At 39.3% G+C, this 20,381-nt stretch overlaps 1 protein-coding gene across 1 annotated transcript; it reads right to left on the bottom strand.

Annotated features, from left to right (window-relative positions):
* Nucleotides 1-6,704: 6,704 nt before the first annotated feature.
* LOC129658455 (olfactory receptor 2A2-like) lies at nt 6,705-7,637 on the bottom strand. The gene is made up of 2 exons (XM_055589412.1): nt 7,386-7,637; nt 6,705-7,340 (listed from the first exon to the last, which is right to left on the bottom strand). Exons 1-2 carry the CDS (start codon nt 7,635-7,637, stop codon nt 6,705-6,707), a joined length of 888 nt encoding a protein of 295 aa, XP_055445387.1.
* Nucleotides 7,638-20,381: the final 12,744 nt, after the last annotated feature.

The raw sequence follows: 20,381 nt of genomic DNA, 5'->3' as shown, positions 1-20,381 counted from the left end.
CCTTTGTTGCTGGAGAATTTGCTTCGTATGTCTTGCCCTGGAACTTGTTGGCCCTTGAGTGGTGCTTGGTTTCAGTGTCAGTATGGAGGCATTTGATGAGCTCCTGTCAATTAATATTCCTTGGAGTCAGGAGTTCCCTGGAGTCAGGGTTTGGACTTAAGCCTCCTGCTTCCAGTTATCAGTCTTATTTTTACAGTAGTTTCAAAACTTCTCCTTCTATACAGCACCATTGATAAAACATCTACGTTAAAGATGAAAAGTTTCTCTACTGTGAGGGTCACTCAGAGAGGTTCACAGCGTTACATGGAGAAGAGAAGACGGAGGAGGGAGTTAAAGGTGACCTGAATGAGATGAGGTGGAATCAATAGAGGAGAGAATGGGCTAGCCAGTAGTCACTTCCTTATGTGCACTCCACAACTGGACCACTCAGAGATGTTCATGGAGTTATACAGAGAAGAGAAGGAGGAAGGAGACAGAGGTGGCCAGAAGGATAAAAGGGGGGAATGAAAAGGAGGGAGACAGATCCAGCCAGTAATCAGTTCCCTAAGTGTTCTCCACCATCTGGAACACACAGAAATTCACAGAGTTGGGTAGAGTAGAGAGGGGTTAGGGAGGAGACACAGGCGACCTGGTGGAGAAAAAGGAGAGTCCAAAGGGAGAGAGAGCAGTCAAGCCAGTAATCTCGCTCCCTAGTGGAAAATGGGTCCTGAAGGTTGGGTTCTTAAAGGTACAAAATTAGTAACAAATACATAAAAGCAAAAATTAAAAATCTAGAGTAGAGTTTGGAATTTCAAAAATACGATGTTAAAGAAGAGAAGAAGGAAAAGAAAGAGAAAAAATGAACAAAGAAAAACAAACAAGGTCACGAAAATTATAAAGAAAATACAGGTACAAAATTGATAACTAATACCAAAAAGCAAAAATTAAAAATCTAGAGTTTGGAATTTCAAAAATACAATGTTAAAAAAAAAAAGAAGAAGAAAAATAAAGAGAGAAAACAAACAAACAAACAAAAACAAACAATGTCGCAAAAATTATAAAGAAAATACAAGTACAAAATTGATATCAAATACCAAAAAGCATAAATTAAAAATCTAGGGTAAAGTTTGGGATTTCAGATATACAATGTTACATAAAAGAAGAAGAAAAAGAAACAGAGAAAAAAAAGATGTCACAGAAATTATAAAAAAAACTATAGGTACAAAATTGATAACATATATCAAAAAGCTAAAATTAAAAATCTAGAGTAGGGTTTGGAATTTCAAAACTACAATGTTAAAGAAAAGAAGAAAAAAAAAACAAGGTCAAAAAATTATAAAATATATATATATGAAGTTTGCTGAAGAAGAAAAAAATAGGGTGTTTTTTTTGTTTTTTTTTTTGCAAAGTAGTAGGTTATAAAAGTGAAAATTAAAGGAACAATAGAGGACTTAAATTTTTTTTTTAATTAAAAAAAAAGAAAGAATGATCGTAAAAATAGTAAAAATATATCTAGGATTTTCTCTGGTTTTGTTGTGAGTATTGTGGGTTCAGTTCATTTTTGGCTAGTTCCTTGGTCCGACTTATATTTCTCAAGATCTATAGGCCCCTTCCTATGTAGTCCGTAGTAACCACAGGGTTTTAATCTATGGCCTGTAGCTTCCAAGGCGGTTCCCTCTGTTATAGCTTCTTCTGTTTGCTGGTCTCTTCAGTGTCTGGTTTCTGCCCTGACACAAAGGTGACGGTGGAGGACTTTTTTTTTTTTTTAGGCTCACTTGTTCAGTCGCACTGTGGGGAGGGAGGGAGGGAGGGATGCTGCAAACAAATAACACTGGCGTGTGCTCGCAGTGCCTCAGCCACACTGGATCTGCCCCCGCTCACGGCGCGTGTAGCCTCCCTGCCCACACTGCTCGGGCTCTAGGTTGTTCCGCTGGGAACAATCCGAGGCTGGCCCTGGGCAGCATGCACCTCCCAGGTCCAAGCCGCTCAGGTTCAGGCACTCGGGTAGTCCTCAGAGGCACAGACTCAGTTGGGCCTGCGTTTTGTGCTCTTCCCAGGTCCGAGCAACTCAGGTGATGAGGTGTATGATGAGCACCAATGCTGCGACTTATCGCCTTCCTGCCACTCAGTTATCTGGGTGTAAAACCAGCGCACCTTCTCAGGCAGATGTTGACTGTCCAGACCCCCAAGAAGTTTTAGTTAGCAAAGAAGCCTGCTTACAGTTTTATAGATAGTGTCTCTCTGGGGCTGCAATTGCCCCCTTCCGGCTCTGGCTGCCTGTCACCGGAGGCAGAAGGTCTGTAGCCGGCTATCTCTGTTCAGTCCTTTGTTCCGTGCACAGGCCTGGCGGTGTCTTAGGTTAGGGCTGGCTTTTCGCGTGGTAGATATCCCACAGTCTGGTTTGCTAGCCCAAATTATTTCGCTCAGATAGCGCTCACGGTATTTAGGCCAGATTCTTACTCTAAGCGATGCAGCCCGCACCACGCCTCCCTGCCCAGCCCCCACTTGCTAATGGCGTGTGCAGGCGCCTGCGCTGCTTCTCCGCTGGGGGAGTTACCATAGGGCTCGCAATCTGCGAGTTTTAATTGTTTATTTATTTTTTCTCCCGGTTATGTTGCCCTCTGTGCTTCCAAAGCTCGGCAAAGATTCGGCAGTGAGAAGGTTTCCTGGTGTTTGGAAACTTCTCTCTTTTTAAGACTCCCTTCCTGGGACGGAACTCAGTCCCTCCCTCTTTTGTCTCTTTTTTTGTCTTTTATATTTTTTCCTACCTCCTTTCAAAGAGTTGGGTTGCTTTTCTGGGTGCCTGATGTCCTCTGCCGGCATTCAGAAGTTGTTTTGTGGAATTTACTCGATGTTTAAATGCTCTTTTGATGAATTTGTGGGGGAGAAAGTGTTCTCCCCGTCCTACTCCTCCACCATCTTGGCTCCTCCCCTAATTTTATTTTATTTTTATACTTTACAAAATTGTATTAGTTTTGCCAAATATCAAAATGAATCCTCCACATTCAGGATGGGGAACACATGTATACCTGTGGCAGATTCATTTTGATATTCAACATTAATTTTTTTTTTAAGCAATGAAGAAATGGGAAGAAGACCTAAATACACATTTCTCTAAAGAACACATACAGATGGCCAACAGACACACAAAAACATGCTCAATATTGCTAATTACTGGAGAAATGCAAATCAAACCACAGTGAGGAACCACCTCCCACCAGATGGAAGGGCTATCATTGAAAAGTCGACAAATAACAAATGCTCGAGAGGGTATGGAGAAAAGGGAATGCTGCTACAGTGTTGGTGAGAATGTAAGTTAGTACAGCCCTGTGGAAAACAGTATGGAAGTTCCTCAGAAAACTAACCATAGAAGTGTCATCTGATCCAGCAATTCGACTCCTGGGAATGTATCTGGACAAAACAATAATTAAAAAATCCATGCACCCCTACAAGTGAAAGTGAAGTCTCTCAGTCATGTCCAACTCTTAGCGACCCCATGGACTGCAGCCCACCAGGCTCCTCGGTCCATGGGATTTTCCAGGCAAGAGTACTGGAGTGGAATGCCATTGCCTTACCCTATTTTCAGAACAGCACTACTCAAAATAGCCAGGACATGGAAACAACCTAAATCCATCGACAGATAAATGGATAAAGAAGATGTGGCACACATATACAATGGTTATCAGTTCAGTTCAGTCCATCAGTCGTGTCCAACTCATTGTGACCCCATGAATTGCAGCACGCCAGGCGTCCTGTCCAACACCAACTCCCAGAGTTCACTCAAACTCACATCCATCAAGTTGGGGATGCCATCCAGCCATCTCATCCTCTATCATCCTCTTCTCCTCCTGCCCCCAATCCCTCCCAGCATCAGAGTCTTTTCCAATAAGTCAACTCTTCGCATGAGGTGGCCAAAGTACTGGAGTCAACTCTTCGCATGAGGTGGCCAAAGAACTGGAGTTTCAGCTTTAGCATCATTCCTTCCAAAGAACACCCAGGATGATCTCCTTTAGAATGGACTGGTTGGATCTCCTTGCAGTCCAAGGGACTCGCAAGAGTCTTCTCCAACACCACAGTTCAAAAGCATCAATTCTTCAGTGCTCAGCTTTCTTCACAGTCCAACTCTCACATCCATACATGATTACTGGAAAAACCATAGCCCTGAGTAGACGGACCTTTGTTGGTAAAGTAATATGGAACAATAAACAGAATGAAATAAAGCCATTTGCAGCAACATGGACGGACTTGGAGATTATCATATTAAGTGAAGTAAGTCAGAAAGAGAAAAACAAATGCAATACAGTCTCACTTATATGTGGAATCTAAAATAGGGCACAAATGAAACAAACTACAAAACAGAAACAGGCTCTCAGATATACAAAAAAGATTTATGGTTGCCAAGGGCAAGGATGGGGGAAGGATGAAGTGGGATTTGGGGATTAGCAGTTGAAAACTGTTATATATAGAATGGATAAACAACAGGGTCTTACTGTATAGCACAGGGAACTGTATTCATATTGCATGGTAAACCATAATGGAAAAGATAGAAAAAAGAATGTACATATGTATACATATATGTAACTGAATCACTTTTCTGTACAGTAGAAACACATTGTAAATAAATTATACATCAATTAAAAAATGATAATAGAAATGAATCGTGATCAAAAGACAAATTCTTGCTCTGTGAAAGACACTGGTAAGAATATAAAAACTCAAGCTGTAGAATGGAGGAAAATCTTTGTGCACATAGCAACAATAATTTGATTCTGAAATATACAAAGAACTCTTAAAATAGTAAGAAAACAAGCAACTCTATTTAAAAATGAGCCAAAAATCCTAACAGGCATCTTTCAAAGACAGACAGACCAATGATAAATAAAGATGAAAAGACACTCCATATCTCTGTCATCAGGAAAAATACAAAGTGAAACAATAAAATATCATTATGCACTTAGTAGAATAGCTAAAATCCAGAAAACTGACAGCACCAAATAATGACTAGTGTGAGAATCAACAGGAACTTTCATATATTACTGAAGAAAATTCATTTTCATTCAAGAAAATCATATAGTCACTTTGAAATTTTCACATTTTCTCAAAAAACTAAGCTTCCTCTTAACAACAGGATCTACCAATTGCACTGCCTGGTATTTATCCAGAGGATTTGAAATTTATGTCAACACAAAAACCTGCACAGAGATGTTTAAAGTAACTTTATTCATAATTGCTTACATCTGGAAGTAATCAAGATGTTGTTTGGTAGGTAAATGGATAAATAAAACACGGTGCATTCAGACAAAGGAAATATATTCTGCATGAAAATGAAATGAACTATCAAGTAAAAATAAAGACAGAGGAAACAGGTGCATACAGTTGAGTGAAGGGAACCAATATGAAAAAAATTACATATTTTTCCTACCATATGATATTTGGGAAAGCCAAAACTATGGAGGGAATTGAGCTTCTCTGATGCCCCAATGGTAAAGAATCTGCCTGCAATGCAGGAGACCCAGGTTTGATACTTAGGCTGGGAAGATTAGAGCATTCTTGCCTGGAGAATTAAATGGACAGAGGAGCCTGGTGGGCTATAGTCCATGGAGTCACAAAGAGTGGAACATGATTGAGTGACTACCTTTTTTCTTCTTTTCTGGAGGGAATTAAGTGATGAGTAGTTGCCAGAGATTTGCAAGAAGGGAAGAAGGAAGAGGTAATCGTTTAGGGCAGTGAAAATACTGTGTATGATAATATAATGGTGGATGTACATACCTGTACACCCATGCAAACACACAGAATATACAACACCATGAGTGAGTTCAAATGTACATTATGGACTTTGGGTGATGATGATGTGCTGATATAGGTGTGTGAATAACAAATGTGCCACTCTGAAGGGGGATATTGATAACAGGGGAGGCTATACATGTTTGGACGCAGAGTGCTATACAGGGTGTCTGCAATTTCCACTCAATTTTGCAGTGACTCTGGAATTGCTCTAAAAAGTAAAGTTTATTACATAACAATGGGGAAAAGATGTAAAGAGACATCTCACCAAGGAAGATATACAGATAGCAAGGAAACAACTGCTAAAAAACTGAACATTACATGTCATCAAGGAATTTCATTTGAAAACAAGAATGAGATACCAGTGCAGATTTATGAGAACTGTGAAAATCCAAAATATCCTTATACAGCTGGAGAAAGTTGGTGCTTGCCATCTTTCTCAGAGATTCCAATCAGGAGTCCACACTGGCATTCCCATCGGTGCTCTGAGTCAGGCAAGACAACTAACAAACCCTCAAGCCATTCCCTGAAAACTCAAAAATAGTCTACATGATCCATTCTTCTTTTCCCCCTTTGAGGGAGTGTTGGGAGTTGGAGATATTCTCCTGATATTGACACACTGCCAGGAAAGGGAAGTAGGTATGGAGGCTGAAACAGCATAAACTTGCCTGAATGCTTACTGTATTTCTTCTTAGCATTGTGTTTTTCTGGGGTTTTGCCACCTATTATCTGATTTCTAGTGTTTTCACAAAGGAAATTAGGTCTATATGTTCTTGTCTCCATGGAGGAATGGAGGCTTAGGGATTCCTATTCTTCCATCATGCTGATGTTAATGCTCTTCATTAAATCATGTCACTTTCTGGGGAATTTTGAGTTTTCTTGCACCAGCAATCACATCTCTGAAGGGAAAAGAATGCACTGAACCAAAACTGGACCCTCCTTCACGTTGTCCTCTTCTTCTGCAATACTTTGTGGAAGGCAGCCTTCACTTGAGCATTTCTTACACTGTAGACAAGAGGGTTCAGCAATGGGTTGAAAAGAGTATAAAACAGGAAAAGGATCTTCAGGTGTTCTTCTCGTTGACTGTTGTCGGGAACCATGTAAACAATTATGGCTAAGCCAAAGTAGAACCCAACCACACAGAGGTGGGAGGAGCAGGTGGAGAAGGCTTTCTTGCGGCCCTCCTTTGACTGGATCTTCAGGATGGCCCAGAGAATATGCATATAGGAGACCAACATCAGGGCAAGAGGCACGACTAAGATAAGAATGCCATCAGCAAAGAGGAACATTTCATTGATCCAGATGTCACCACAGGCCAATTTGAGGACCAAGCGAATGTCACAGAGGTAGTGTTTCACCTTCTGGGGGCCACAGAAGGGTAATCTTAACAAAAGAATTACTTGGACCAGGGCCAGGGCAAATCCACACACCCAGCAAGCAGTGGCCAGGATGGAGCACACTCTCCAGTTCATGATGACTGTGTACTGGAGGGGATGGCAGATCGCCACATACCTGTCATAGGACATCGCCAACAAAATGAGGCACTCTATAGATCCAAAAGTCAAATTGAAAAGCATCTGCACAGTGCAAGGGTCAAAGGAGATGATTTTTGTGTGTTTTACTAGGTTTTCTAGCAAGGTGGGCAAATTGCTGGAAGGAAAAGATATGTCGATGATGGCCAGGTGGGAAAGGAAGAAATACATGGGGGAGTGCAGTCTGGGGTCAAGGCAAATGAGTCCCAAGATCATGCCATTTGCCAGCAGGTTGCAGATATATAACAGGGAGAAGATACCAAAAAGGAGCAATTCCATGTTTTTACTGAGCTGGAATCCCACCAGGATGAATTCTGTGATCTGTGATTGGTTGCCCTCCATTGCCAGTGACAGTCTGCAAAGGACTGAAGTGTGATAGGAAAGTCAGGATTGGATAGCAATGAAAATAGGAGTTATTTATATGTAGTGAATTCAGAGGAAGCTTGTGTTGTCCCTACCTCCCTGAAGTTATTTTCTTCAAAATTCCTTTGCCTTTTTGTTTCTTAGTTTTTATTGTGAAAGTGAAGTCGCTCAGTCGCTCAGTCGTGTCCGACTCTTTGTGACCCCCATGGACTTTAGCCCCGCAGGCTCCTCGGTCCGTGGGATTTTCAGGCATAAATACTGGAGTGGGTTGCTATTACAGATAAGTATTAGGGATTATAAACCATACTAGTATATAGTATATCAGTTCAGTTCAGTTCAGTTGCTCAGTTGTCTCCTAGTCTTTGCGACCCCATGAATCGCAGCACACAAGGCCTCCCTGTCCATCACCAACTCCCGGAGTTCATTCAGACTCACGTCCATCGAGTCAGTGATTCATCCAGCCATCTCATCCTCTGTCCTCCCCTTCTCCTCCTGCCCCCCATCCCTCCCAGCATCAGAGTCTTTTCCAATGAGTCAACTCTTCGCATGAGGTGGCCAAAGTACTGGAGTTTCAGCTTTAGCATCATTCCCTCCAAAGAAATCCCAGGGCTGATCTCCTTCAGAATGGACAGGTTGGATCTCCTTGCAGTCCAAGGGACTCTCAAGAGTCTTCTCCAACACCACAGTTCAAAAGCATCAATTCTTCGGCGCTCAGCCTTCTTCACAGTCCAACTCTCACATCCATACATGACCACAGGAAAAACCATAGCCTTGACTAGAAGAACCTTTGTTGGCAAGGTAATGTCTCTGATTTCGAATATGCTATCTAGGTTGGACATAGCTTTCCTTCCAAGGAGTAAGCGTCTTTTAATTTCATGGCTGTAGTCACCATGTGCAGTGATTTTGGAGCCCCAAAAAATAAAGTCTGACACTGTTTCTTTCCACTGTTTCCCCATCTATTTCCCATGAAGTGATGGGACCAGATGCCATGATAGGTTTCACTAATTTTTATTCATTTTTGTCTTATCATTTATTTTCTCCAAATGGACAGTGTATTAACTTTCTATAGAACACTGAAAACTAAAGTGAAGCCATATTCACATATTGACAATTTATTCCTAGACTCTTGGAGGGGTCCTTCTTCCTGCAACATTATTATATTGCATATATTATATGTTTATATAATATATATAAACAAAGCTAGTGCACTGATGGAAATATAGCTGAGCTATTAAAAATCCTAAAATATGATGCTGTTAAAGTGCTGCACTCCACATGCCAGCATATTTGGAAAACTCAGCAGTGGCCACAGGACTAGAAACTATCAGTTTTCATTCCAAACGCAAAGAAAGACAACACGAAAGAATATTTAAACTATCATACAGTGGCACACATTTCAAATGCTAACAAAGTAATGCTCAAACTCCTGCAAACTAGGCGTCAAAAGTACCTGAGCCAAAATCTTCCACATCTATAAGCTGGATTTCCAAAAGGCAGAGTAGCCAGAGATCAAATTAACAATATCCACTGGGTCATAAAAAAAAGCAGGAGAATTCCAGAAAAAATCTACTCCTGCTTCATTGACTATGCTAAAGCCTTTGACTGTGTGGATCACAACAAACTGTGGAAAAGTCTTCATGAGGTGGGAATACCAGACCATCTTACCTGCCTCCTGAGGAGCCTGCTTTCAGGTCAAGAATCAACACTTAAAACTGGACATGGGAAAACAGGTTGGTTCAAAATTGGGAAAGGAGTTTGTCAAGGCTGTATATTGTCACTCAGCTTATTTAGCTTATATGCAGAGTACATCTGTGAAATGCCAGGCTGGATGAATCATAACCTGGAATCAAGATTGCTGGGAGAAATATCAATAATCTCAAATATGCAGATGATACTACCCTAATGGCAGAAAGCGAAGAGGAATACAGAGCCTTTTGATGAACGTGAAAGAGGAGAGTGAAAAAGCTGGATTCAGGATTCAAAAAATAAAAATCATGGCATCTGTCCCATCACTTGATGGTGATAGATGGGGGAAAAATGGAAACAGTAGCAGATTTTATTTTCTTGGGCTCCAAAATCACTGTACACAGGCTTCAAAAGTACATGAACCAAAAGCTTCCAGATCTTGGTTGGACAGTGCCTGCAGCCATGAAATTAAAAGATAATTCCGCATTGAGGGAAAACTATGACCAACCTAGACAGCATGTTAAAAAGCAGAGACATCACTTTGCTGACAAATGTCCATATTGTCAAAACTATAGTTTTTCCAGTAGTCATGTATGAAGATGAGAGTTGGATCATAAGGAAAGCTGAGCACTGAAAAACTGATGCTTTTGAACCATGGTGTTGGAGAAGACTCTTGAGAGTCCCTTGGATAGCAAGATCAAACTAGTCAATCCTAAAGGAAATCAACCCTGAATATTCCTTGGAAGGATTGATGCTGAAGCTGAAACTCCAATATTTTGGTCACCTGATGTGAAGAGCTGACTCATTAGAAAAGACCGTGCTGGGAAAGATTGAGGTCAGGAGGAGAAGCGAGTGATAGAGGATGAGATGGTTGGATGGAATCATCACTCAATGGACATGCATTTGAACAACCAGGAGACAGTGAGGAGGGGAGACTGCCGTGCTGCAGTCCATGGGGTTGCACATAGTTGGATAGGATATGTGACTGAACAACAACAACAACACATTTACATGTATCAGTGTGTGTGTGTGTGTGTGTGTGTGTGTGTGTGTGTTAAGTCGCTTCAGTTATGTCTGACTCTTTGTGACCCTATGAACTGTAGACCACCAGGCTCCCCTGTCCACGGGATTCTCCAGGCAAGAATACTAGGTTACCATGCCCTCATCTGGGTGATCTGTCTTCCCAACTCAGGGATAAAACCTGCATTTTTTATGTCTCCTGCATTGGCAGGTGGGTTCTTTACAACTAGGACCCCACTGGGAAGCCCCATATATATTATGTATAATACATAAAATTACTATTAATATTATTATATTATTAATATTAATATATTATTATAGTAAAATAATGTATTTTACTGATGCTGGGAGGGATTGGGGGCAGGAGGAAAGGGGGATGACAGAGGATGAGATGGCTGGATGGCATCACCGACTCAATGGACGTGAGTTTGAGTGAACTCCGGGAGTTGGTGATGGACAGGGAGGCCTGGTGTGCTGCGATTCATGGGGTCGTAAAGAGTCAGACATGACTGAGCAACTGAACTGAACTGAACTGACAGTAAAATATAGTCACTATATATACATTCAGAGATACACATACATATATATAATTTTGATTCATGTATAAACTCATAAAATATGACCCTAACATATATCTTGGAAAAAAATCTTTGTCAGTCAATTGTATATTGCAGATATATGCATGAATTGTGACTAGAGAACTATCATGCAGCATTAAATTCATTTTAGTAGGGGAAGAATGGTCAAAATTGTGGTAAGGATAATGACTAAACAGAATGTAAACAGTACAGATTTTAACAATGTAAAATGAATATTACAAAAGCCAACAAAAATCAGCTGTTATGGGAGGTGAAATACAAGAAATCATAAGAAAACCATTTTCCCCAGTTGTGAAATGGGAAGTTAAAAGTCAAGTGTTCAAATTTGAAGGATATAGTTTACAAACATTGAGATTTAGACTTCAGTTTCTGGCAAGATGAGAGACTACATACCCTACACCACACTCTTCTGTAAAAACGGCTAAGAGGCAGAAACCACCTAAGTGACTTAGCATGCACACAAAACTCATCTTGAGCTGAGATAGTCTGGATTCAACTATTCTTACTGAAGGAAATTCCAAGATTTCATTTCAAACAGGGAAGAAGTCATCCTAGAAAGAAAATTCACACTGTAAAAATACAGATCAAGGAAAGTAGCAATACATTTACAAAAATAAGCAGACATACTGTACAAAGAATTCTGGAAGTGTCCTCTGGGACCTAGAACAAGGCTGAACTAAATACGTAACAGTGTATATATTGGGAAGAGGCTAATGGGAATTAAAAGTTCTAATTTCCATGCATTTTGACAGATAATATAGCTACTGACGTTCATTAGCCTTTTTCCACACAACATTAATCACTCAACTGTACTGAAAAATTTGAGCCGTGAGGAGTACATATTCCTATATATAAATGTAAAAAATCTGCTTTAAGAAAAAGGGACTGACACCTGTCATTAAGTGAAAAATTGAATATCTTTACAGACCACTTGCTAAAATGTCTGAGTAAAATCAGGAAATTATTAACTCCCTGGAGGGACATGGTTAAAAGACGGAATAGAAAAATCAAAAAAGTACTTCTCTCTAGAAAAGCAACATACAATATGGAAAACCCTGTCAAAAGAAGCCTCTTTGGACTTCTGGAATCTAATCAAAAGCTATAGCAGCAGCACACATGCTTAATATGGAAAACAAACCATCAACCTGAAAATCAATGGAGACATCTGTAGCATTTTAACTTGCCCTGATTCCATCCCCCACTCCGTAGCTCAGGAGCAGTTCTAAAAAAGATAGTCTGCACTTCTGATGTACACTGACTACCAAAAGGAGCAGAATATACTTTACACTCACGGAATTCTGGATGTTGGATTTGACCTGTCTGGTGAGTGGACAGGAAGGCCTGGCATACTGCAGTCCACGGGGTTGCAAAGAGTCAGACACGACTGAGTGACTGAACTGAACTGAAGAAGCGGTATTAGAAGAGGTTTACCAAAAGTACCCCAGATTGTAGAAAGACCTTACTTAATCTCCAACATGATAAAAATGTATTCTGAAAGAGTAAAGGTAAATGTACCGAAAACGACATTGAAGAACTTCTGATAATTGAAGATAAAATTAATCTTAATATCAAAAATTTGAGATTAAGATAGATTAAATATAAATTCTTAATGAATATAAACAAACACAAATATTTGACCATTATTTTCCTGTTTAAAAAAAATAGTTTCCTAGGGCTACCTACAAATTACTATTAGTTTTTTTTAAAAGTTTTAATATTTAATAAAAGCTATAATTTTATTTGCCTCCTTAAAAGTTTTCTTACAGTATTTCAATATTTAATTGTTCAGAGATCAAAAGGAAATACTAAAAAAACATTAAAGGTAAAATAAAAGTATCTACACAGGAACAACAATTTCACTGACAGCAGATTTCTTATCAGCAGCACAAGATCCGAAGACAAAAGGTATTAAATATACACCAAGAGGCAGAGAAGCTCTCAGTCAAGAACGTGACAACAACCGCAGGAACTCTCCTGAAGGAATGAGAACAAAAGAAGAGATTTATCCTATGTAAATTATAAATGTTTGGGGCATATATCTCTTTGCTGCTAAGTCGCTTCAGTCATGTCTGACTCTGTGCAGCCCTACAGACAGCAGCCACCAGGCTCCGCCGTCCCTGGGATTCTCCAGGCAAGAACACTGGAGTGGGTTGCCATTTCCTTCTATATCTCTTTAGTATTCTAATAAAAGTTCTTCCTTAATAAGCTCAGAAGTGAATTCTGAGTTAATCAAACACATGTAAGTAATATTGAACAAACATTATAATAAAATATGACCTTATATTTAATAACTTTTGAGCTATAAAATGATTTTGATGCTTAAAATTATAAAAGTAAAATTTTAAAAATAAATGAAGAGATGTATTTGAACATGAAGAATACTATCTTTTTCAAGAGGCTCATAATATTGAAAGATTTTAAATTCATTACAATAAATTATTAATGTTGATGTTAGCACTTATAGATTACCATCAATAGAAATGATGTAGAATCTATGATTTTCACATTACAGTGCCAATAAATGAAACACTAAAGCATTATCAATCAAAAGGAAGGTAAACGACAAGAAAATAGAAAAAGAGAAGCAAAAAAAATTGTTCATATTCAGAAACACAAAATATGCTGATATAAATAAGTCTGTGTATATCCATTAATATATCAAATGTAAATGAATTATATTCATCCAGCAAAAGACAAAGATGACCATATTAGATTAAAAACAGAAAATCTACTTATGAACTTCTTAGAACACTCACACCTACACATAAATGCACACAAGCATACATGGACACCCCAAACCAAAAAAGACTGATAATAAAATAATGAAAAAAGGGTTTATGTCTACACTGACGGTAGTAGCAATACTGATATAAGACCTAAGCACAGGTGGGCATACAAAGGATGCTACAAAGTCAGGATAAGGTGAGCAATCTGCTAAAAGAGGAAAATGCATGGTGTGCTTATTCCCTATGAAATAAGTAAACTTTATACAGCAGGAAACTTGTTTACCCCAGAAAAACAAACAAAAACATTATTAATGATAGTAAAACTTTAAAAGCTTTCCCTTTGAGTTAGGAAATGATTTTAACATATCTTATTAAAACCACTTCTTTTTAATGTTGATTCAGGAACCATCTGACATTAAGACAAAAAGAAAAAGTAGAAGGGCTAGGATTTAAAATGGAAAATAAAATATAATTATTGAAAACACAAGTGCATATATTAAAAATAAATATTTATAGATGGTCTACTATTACAAATAAGCAAATATCCAAAAATTTGGGCTCAAGGATGATGTAGAAATGGGGAGACTTACATACTTTGTTTATGGAATGATCATTTTGTAAAGATTGCAAATCTCTCCAAATTGTTCTATTGGTTCAATAAAATAAAAATCAGAATCCAAGGTTAGTTCAGGTGTAGAAATAGAGACCCTAACTATAAATTTCATATGAAATTATAAAAGATGAAGAAGAATAAGGCAATTTTAAAGAATGAAGTAAAAGTACTTACTTGGTGGAATACTGAGACCTACAAGGCTATAGTGCCTTTATACAGTCAGTCACTATTGTATTGGAGCAAGGATAAATAAACAGACCCATCACACAGCAAGGTTTACTCAGAAATTCAGAAATGTATGCACACAAGCACGCTTACACATACATACTTGAACCAAGACAAAGGCACTGGGGTTTTTAATAAATAATTCTGGATAAAACCTAAAACATGACTTCTACCAGTATACTACAAAAAATCATGTAGGTTTTAGAATTAATCATAAAAGATGAAAACAAGCTTTGTAGAACATTAACTAATGATTTATAGTGAAAGCCTCAGAGAGGAGAAAATTTTCTGCAACAAAATAAAAAACAGTATTAAAGAAAAGATTGATAAAATTAAGAACTTAACTCCTATCTACCTAGAGGCATCATTAAGAGAATAAAAGTGAAATCTACAGAGTGGAAGGAAATATTTATAACATAAGCAATCAATAGTGTTCATATTCAGAATATGTAAAGAATTTCTGTATATTGATACTGAAAAGATAGATAATCCAATTTAAATTGGGCAAAATATGTGAACATACATCATACATACATGAACTCATAGATACTCTCAAGCAGGTTGGGTCAGCCAGCTAATAAAAGTGACTCCAAAGCCTTCATCCTATATCAGTGCATGCCTGTAACATTCAAAATTTAGGTACTGATGTTACAATAAATGTTAGCATAAACATCACAGCATTCAAGTTCTCTACACTGGCTGTTGGTTTAACTGCCAGTTCTGGTCTATCTTCCTGTCTTGAGTTGTCTGCTTAGGGACTTAGCAACTTAGTTTAATGTAGAATTTCCCTTCGGTACAAATTCATATATTTGCAGATAAATCTAATCTGCAGTAGCTTGAGTTATCTTACAAGTAGTAGCTCCCTGATAACTGCCTGATTCTTTGGCTCCCAGACTTGTGCTCTCAAACAACTGTCTTTCTTTGTCATCTCTATTGGGATCTCCCAGTTATTTGACATTAGTTTCTAAGTCCAGCTCCCAATGCTCAATATCTCTAAAATTCGTTCTGTATTTCAGATATGTTGTCATTACAGGTTAAAAGAATATACTTGTCACATATTAGAATATACCTTAGAGGAGATTCAGTTAATATATTTAAATTACTACATTATATTATATATACTGAGAAAAGTTTATTTAGTAAGAAAATTATAAATAGCATTAATAAGCATTATATATAATTTTACATTGCGAGATGACTATCAAAAGGTTGTATCTTTATATATGCATTAGTCCTAGAACATCTCCTCAGTTCAGTTCAGTTCAATCACTTAGTCATGTCCAACTATTTGTGACTCCATGGACTGCTGCACACTAGGCTTTCCTGCCCATCATCAGTTCCTGGATCTTGCTCAAACTCATGTCCATCGAGTCGGTGATGCCATCCAACCATTTCATCCTCTATCCTCCCCTTCTCCTCCTGCCTTCAATCTTTGCCAGCAAAAGGGTCTTTTCCAATGATCTTACCTCACATCTACAGGAAATAAACACTGCTTTCCTTGACTTGCTCCAGGGGTGAAATCCTTTGGTCCAACACCTCAACTATCTGAGTGGACTCTGATAGCTTATAAGCTCAGGTCTGTGGAGAATGCCTTTCCAGTAATTTCGTGTTAGCGGGCCATCAACTCTTATCTTATACACAACAGAAGTCAGACAATATGAACACAAAAACTTTGTTAGCCTCCTAAATATTCACTAGAATTATACTATTAAAATGATGAAATAGGGGTGAGAATAATGAAACTACTGTAGTGTAGAGGAAGTTAGCCAGCAAATTTGGAAAACTCAGCAGTGGCCACAGGACTGGAAAAGGTCAGTCTTCATTCCAATCCCAAAGAAAGGCAATGCCAAAGAATGCTCAAACTACCACACAATTGCAATTATCTCACACACTAGTAAAGTAATACTCAAAATTCTCCAAGCCAGGCTTCAGCAATGCGTGAACTTCTGGATGTTCAAGCTGGTTTTAGAAAAGGCAGAGGAACCAGAGATCAAATTGCCAACATCTGCTAGATCATCAAAAAAGCAAGAGAGTTCCAGAAAAACATCTATTTCTGCTTTATTGACTATGCCAAAGCCTTTGACTGTATGGGTCACAATAAGCTGTGGAAAATTCTGAAAGATATGGGAATACCAGACAACCTGACCCGCCTCTTGAGAAACCTATATGCAGCTCAGGAAGCAACAGTTAGAACTGAACATGGAACAACAGACTGGTTCCAAATAGGAAAAGGAGGATGTCAAGGCTGTATATTGTCACCCTGCTTATTTAACTTCTATGCAGAGTACATCATGAGAAACACTGGGCTGGAAGAAGCACAAGCTGGAATCAAGATTGCTGGGAGAAATATCAATAACCTCAGATATGCAAGTGACACCACCATTATAGCAGAAAGTGAAGAGGAACTAAAAAGCTTCTCGATGAAAGTGAAAGAGGAGAGTGAAAAAGTTGGCTTAAAGCTCAACATTCAGAAAACAAAGATCTGGTCCCATTACTTCATGGGAAAAACAGTGGAAACAGTGGCTGACTTTATTTTGGGGGCTCCAAAAAGACTGCAGATGGTGATTTCAGCCATGAAATTAAAAGATACTTACTCCTAGGAAGGAAAGTTATGACCAATCTAGATAGCATATTGAAAAGCAGAGATATTACTTTGCAAACAAAGGTCCATCTAGTCAAGGCTATGGTTTTTCCAGTGGTCATTTATGGATATGAGAGTTGGACTGTGAAGAAAGCTGAGCGCCGAAGAATTGATGCTTTTGAACTGTGGTATTGAAGAAGACTCTTGCAGGTCGGTTGGACTGCAAGGAGATCCAACCAGTCCATCCTAAAGGAGATCAGTCCTGGGTGTTCATTGGAAGGATGGATGTTGAAGCTGAAACTCCAATACTTTGGCCACCTCATGCAAAGAGTTGACTTATTGGAAATGACCCTGATGCTGGGAGGGGTTGGGGGCAGGAGGAGAAGGGGACAACAGAGGATGAGATGGCTGGATGGCAGCACCGACTCGATGGACATGAGTTTGAGTGAACTCCGGGAGTTGGTGATGGACAGGGAGGCCTGGCATGCTGCAATTCATGGGGTCGCAAAGAGTCAGACACGACTGAGCAACTGAACTGAACTGAGATGAAGTTGTTAGAAATACTGTGCCTGACTGTAACATTACAAAGATAGGATTACCCTGATTTTCCTTATGCATTTGGTAATACTTAACAATGATTTATTTTAATTTCAACCATTACAAAACAGAGAAATATCTTTGAAGTAGGGACATTTTACCATATTTTTACCAGCTAGAACTTTTCCCCCAAATTGATAAGTGACAATGGCAGTCACATTTGTGTGAGGATGACAAAGAGTTATCCTCAGAGGAGGACAACCATCCCTGGACAGTAACACTGGACAACAAATCACGATAAGCTAACCTGGTACTTATACCAGCTTCTCTTCTACAAAAGAAATACTAATGGGATCTTTATCATGTAGCCAAGGATTTCTCCCTGTTCTTTACTAACACCTCCCCACTGGGCAGCAAAGAAAGGAGGCCCCGTGTTCTCACTTCCTGGCAGGAGGACATTTCCAGGAGCAGATGGTCCTTAGCCGAGGAAGAAATGAAAGACAGTGGAAGACACGTCACACAACGCTTCCGGCTTCATCATTTGTTAGGAGAGGCATCAGCTCTAGATGGCTCTTCTGCCCCTTTTTGTTTGATACCAAGACTCAGGGACATTGAGTTTCACCAGCCCCTTCCTATAAGCAACACCAGGGAGGGACTCTGATTAGGAGGAGTAAGAAACCTACATTTAGACAGCATGAGTATCAGAGGTTATTCTGAGATCCCAGGCACAGTGCAAGGGTCTTCATGAAGGTGGCTTTTCCTTCTTTCTAACCCCGATAATTGTTTCCAGTCTTCTGTCCTGCTCTTCTGTACCTGGTAACCATTGTAAAAATAATAATTTGTACAAAGGGGTTGTGGTACTATTTCTGGAATTAATTAAATTGGGATTGAATGTACAGGAAACTCACAGAGATGGAAATGGTTGGAGCTGAGTTGCCTGCTCCCTGAAGCGAGTACAAAGATGATAAGTCCCAGACACCTTTTCCGTACTGACAGAGGAAACGGAATTCAGGAGTCTCTAGGTCTGAGTGCTTTAGAGTCTGATCACCTAAAACCAACCCATTCCCCAGACAGAGTCCTGTGGAGCTCAGGGAACAATTACTATGTCTCTTTTTACCTTTCTCCATTTTTCCTACAAAGTAGTACAAACACTCTTCCTTCCCACTGGGTCTCCTGATTTGTTATCTAAAAGAGTTTGTGTCTCTCTGTTTGTGTGCCCCTGCTTATGCAGGAGAAAACCTCAAGAAAAATGGCAAAGATCTCGGTATTCAAGAGAATCTTGTTAAAAAAATTTTTAACAGATAGGTTATACTCTATTGATTATGTCCCACAGTACAGTCCCCAAGGATAGGAACGCAGTATATTCTTGACAATGATTCTGCTTCTATATTCTAATTTTAGAAAGATTCATAATGTAATAAATATGACTCCCATGGACCTTATTAAAGTAGCCCCTCAGAGAACTCTCTCTCTCAGGGAGTGAACAATCTCTGTCTGCTGAAAAGTGTTAATGTGTAATAATTATAGAAATTTTCCATTGCAAATAGTAACCATTTCTTGAGAAGCTTTGGAGATGGAATCCTATGGCCTCAGTTCTTTCCTGCTTTAATCTACCTTTTAAGTATGTGTCCCATTTTAAAAACACGTTTTCCAGAAATATATGTTCTACATTTAGAGAGGCCACTGTCCCTTTCTGTTGTAAACACATCGTTGTAAGCATTGACTTTAGATGAGGCATGGCTTTGCCTGCACCCACGAATCCAGAGACAACACAAAACGTGATGACTCAGATCCCTTAAATTCATGAGTGTTCACATTGATTTGGCCTTTGATGTTCCCAGAAAGTATACTGTTGTTCGCTTGTCTTTTCTCAGATGACTTTTTCTCTTATTTTCTTTAAGCTTCTATAAGTCCTTCCACCCATAGTCTCAGCTAGTAAGTGAGGGTAACTGAGAACACAGAAACAAGAAGATGAGTTTGTACACTACTAACACATTAATTAATTAATCTTTGCATTTATCCCAACTTGCCTTCTCTTACTAAGGAGTCACGAGTTTTCTCTCTAGTGAAGGCCAGTCTCCAACTTATGCTATGAATTCAAACCCTCTCTCAAGAACTTCTCTCCAACAATAAAATCTCTGTCCTATCTGACTTGCACACAGTGGGTTAGAATGCAAAACTCTAAATTTTAAAAACACTAATTATGTGTTTACCCCACATCCAAGTTCAGGAGCAGTGGCTCTGCTTCACTGGACTGGCCTTGAGGAGATACCCCATGTCCAAGGTTAGAGAAACCCCAGTAAGATGGTAGGTGCTTGAGTGACAGTGAAGAGATAGCTGGCAACCAAGGGCCAAGGAGAAGCCCCAGCAAGATGGTAGGAGGGGGTGAATTCACGTTTAGAATCAAACCCCATTCCCACCAGAGATGCTAAGAGGGCTCAAACAAACCTTGTGTGCTCCAGGGCCCAGGGATTCCACAGAGACTGAGAGAACTGTGTTTGAGTGTCTTCTGTGGAGATATGGTTCAGCAGTGGACTGCCACAGGGAAAGGGGCTCTAGGTGCAGCAGATTTGGGTATGGCATAAGCCCTCTTGGAGGAGGTCACCATTAAATCCAACATAAAGCTACAAGAACTTAAACAGGACTGGGAAAAAGACTCTTGGAGGGCATAAACAGAACCTTGTGCACCAGACCCAGAAGAAGGGAGCAGTCACCCCATGGGAGACTGACCCATAC

Source organism: Bubalus kerabau, chromosome 8 (assembly GCF_029407905.1).
Source record: "Bubalus kerabau isolate K-KA32 ecotype Philippines breed swamp buffalo chromosome 8, PCC_UOA_SB_1v2, whole genome shotgun sequence".
Classification (NCBI taxonomy): domain Eukaryota; kingdom Metazoa; phylum Chordata; class Mammalia; order Artiodactyla; family Bovidae; genus Bubalus; species Bubalus kerabau.
This window is presented reverse-complemented; position numbering and strand designations above follow the sequence as displayed.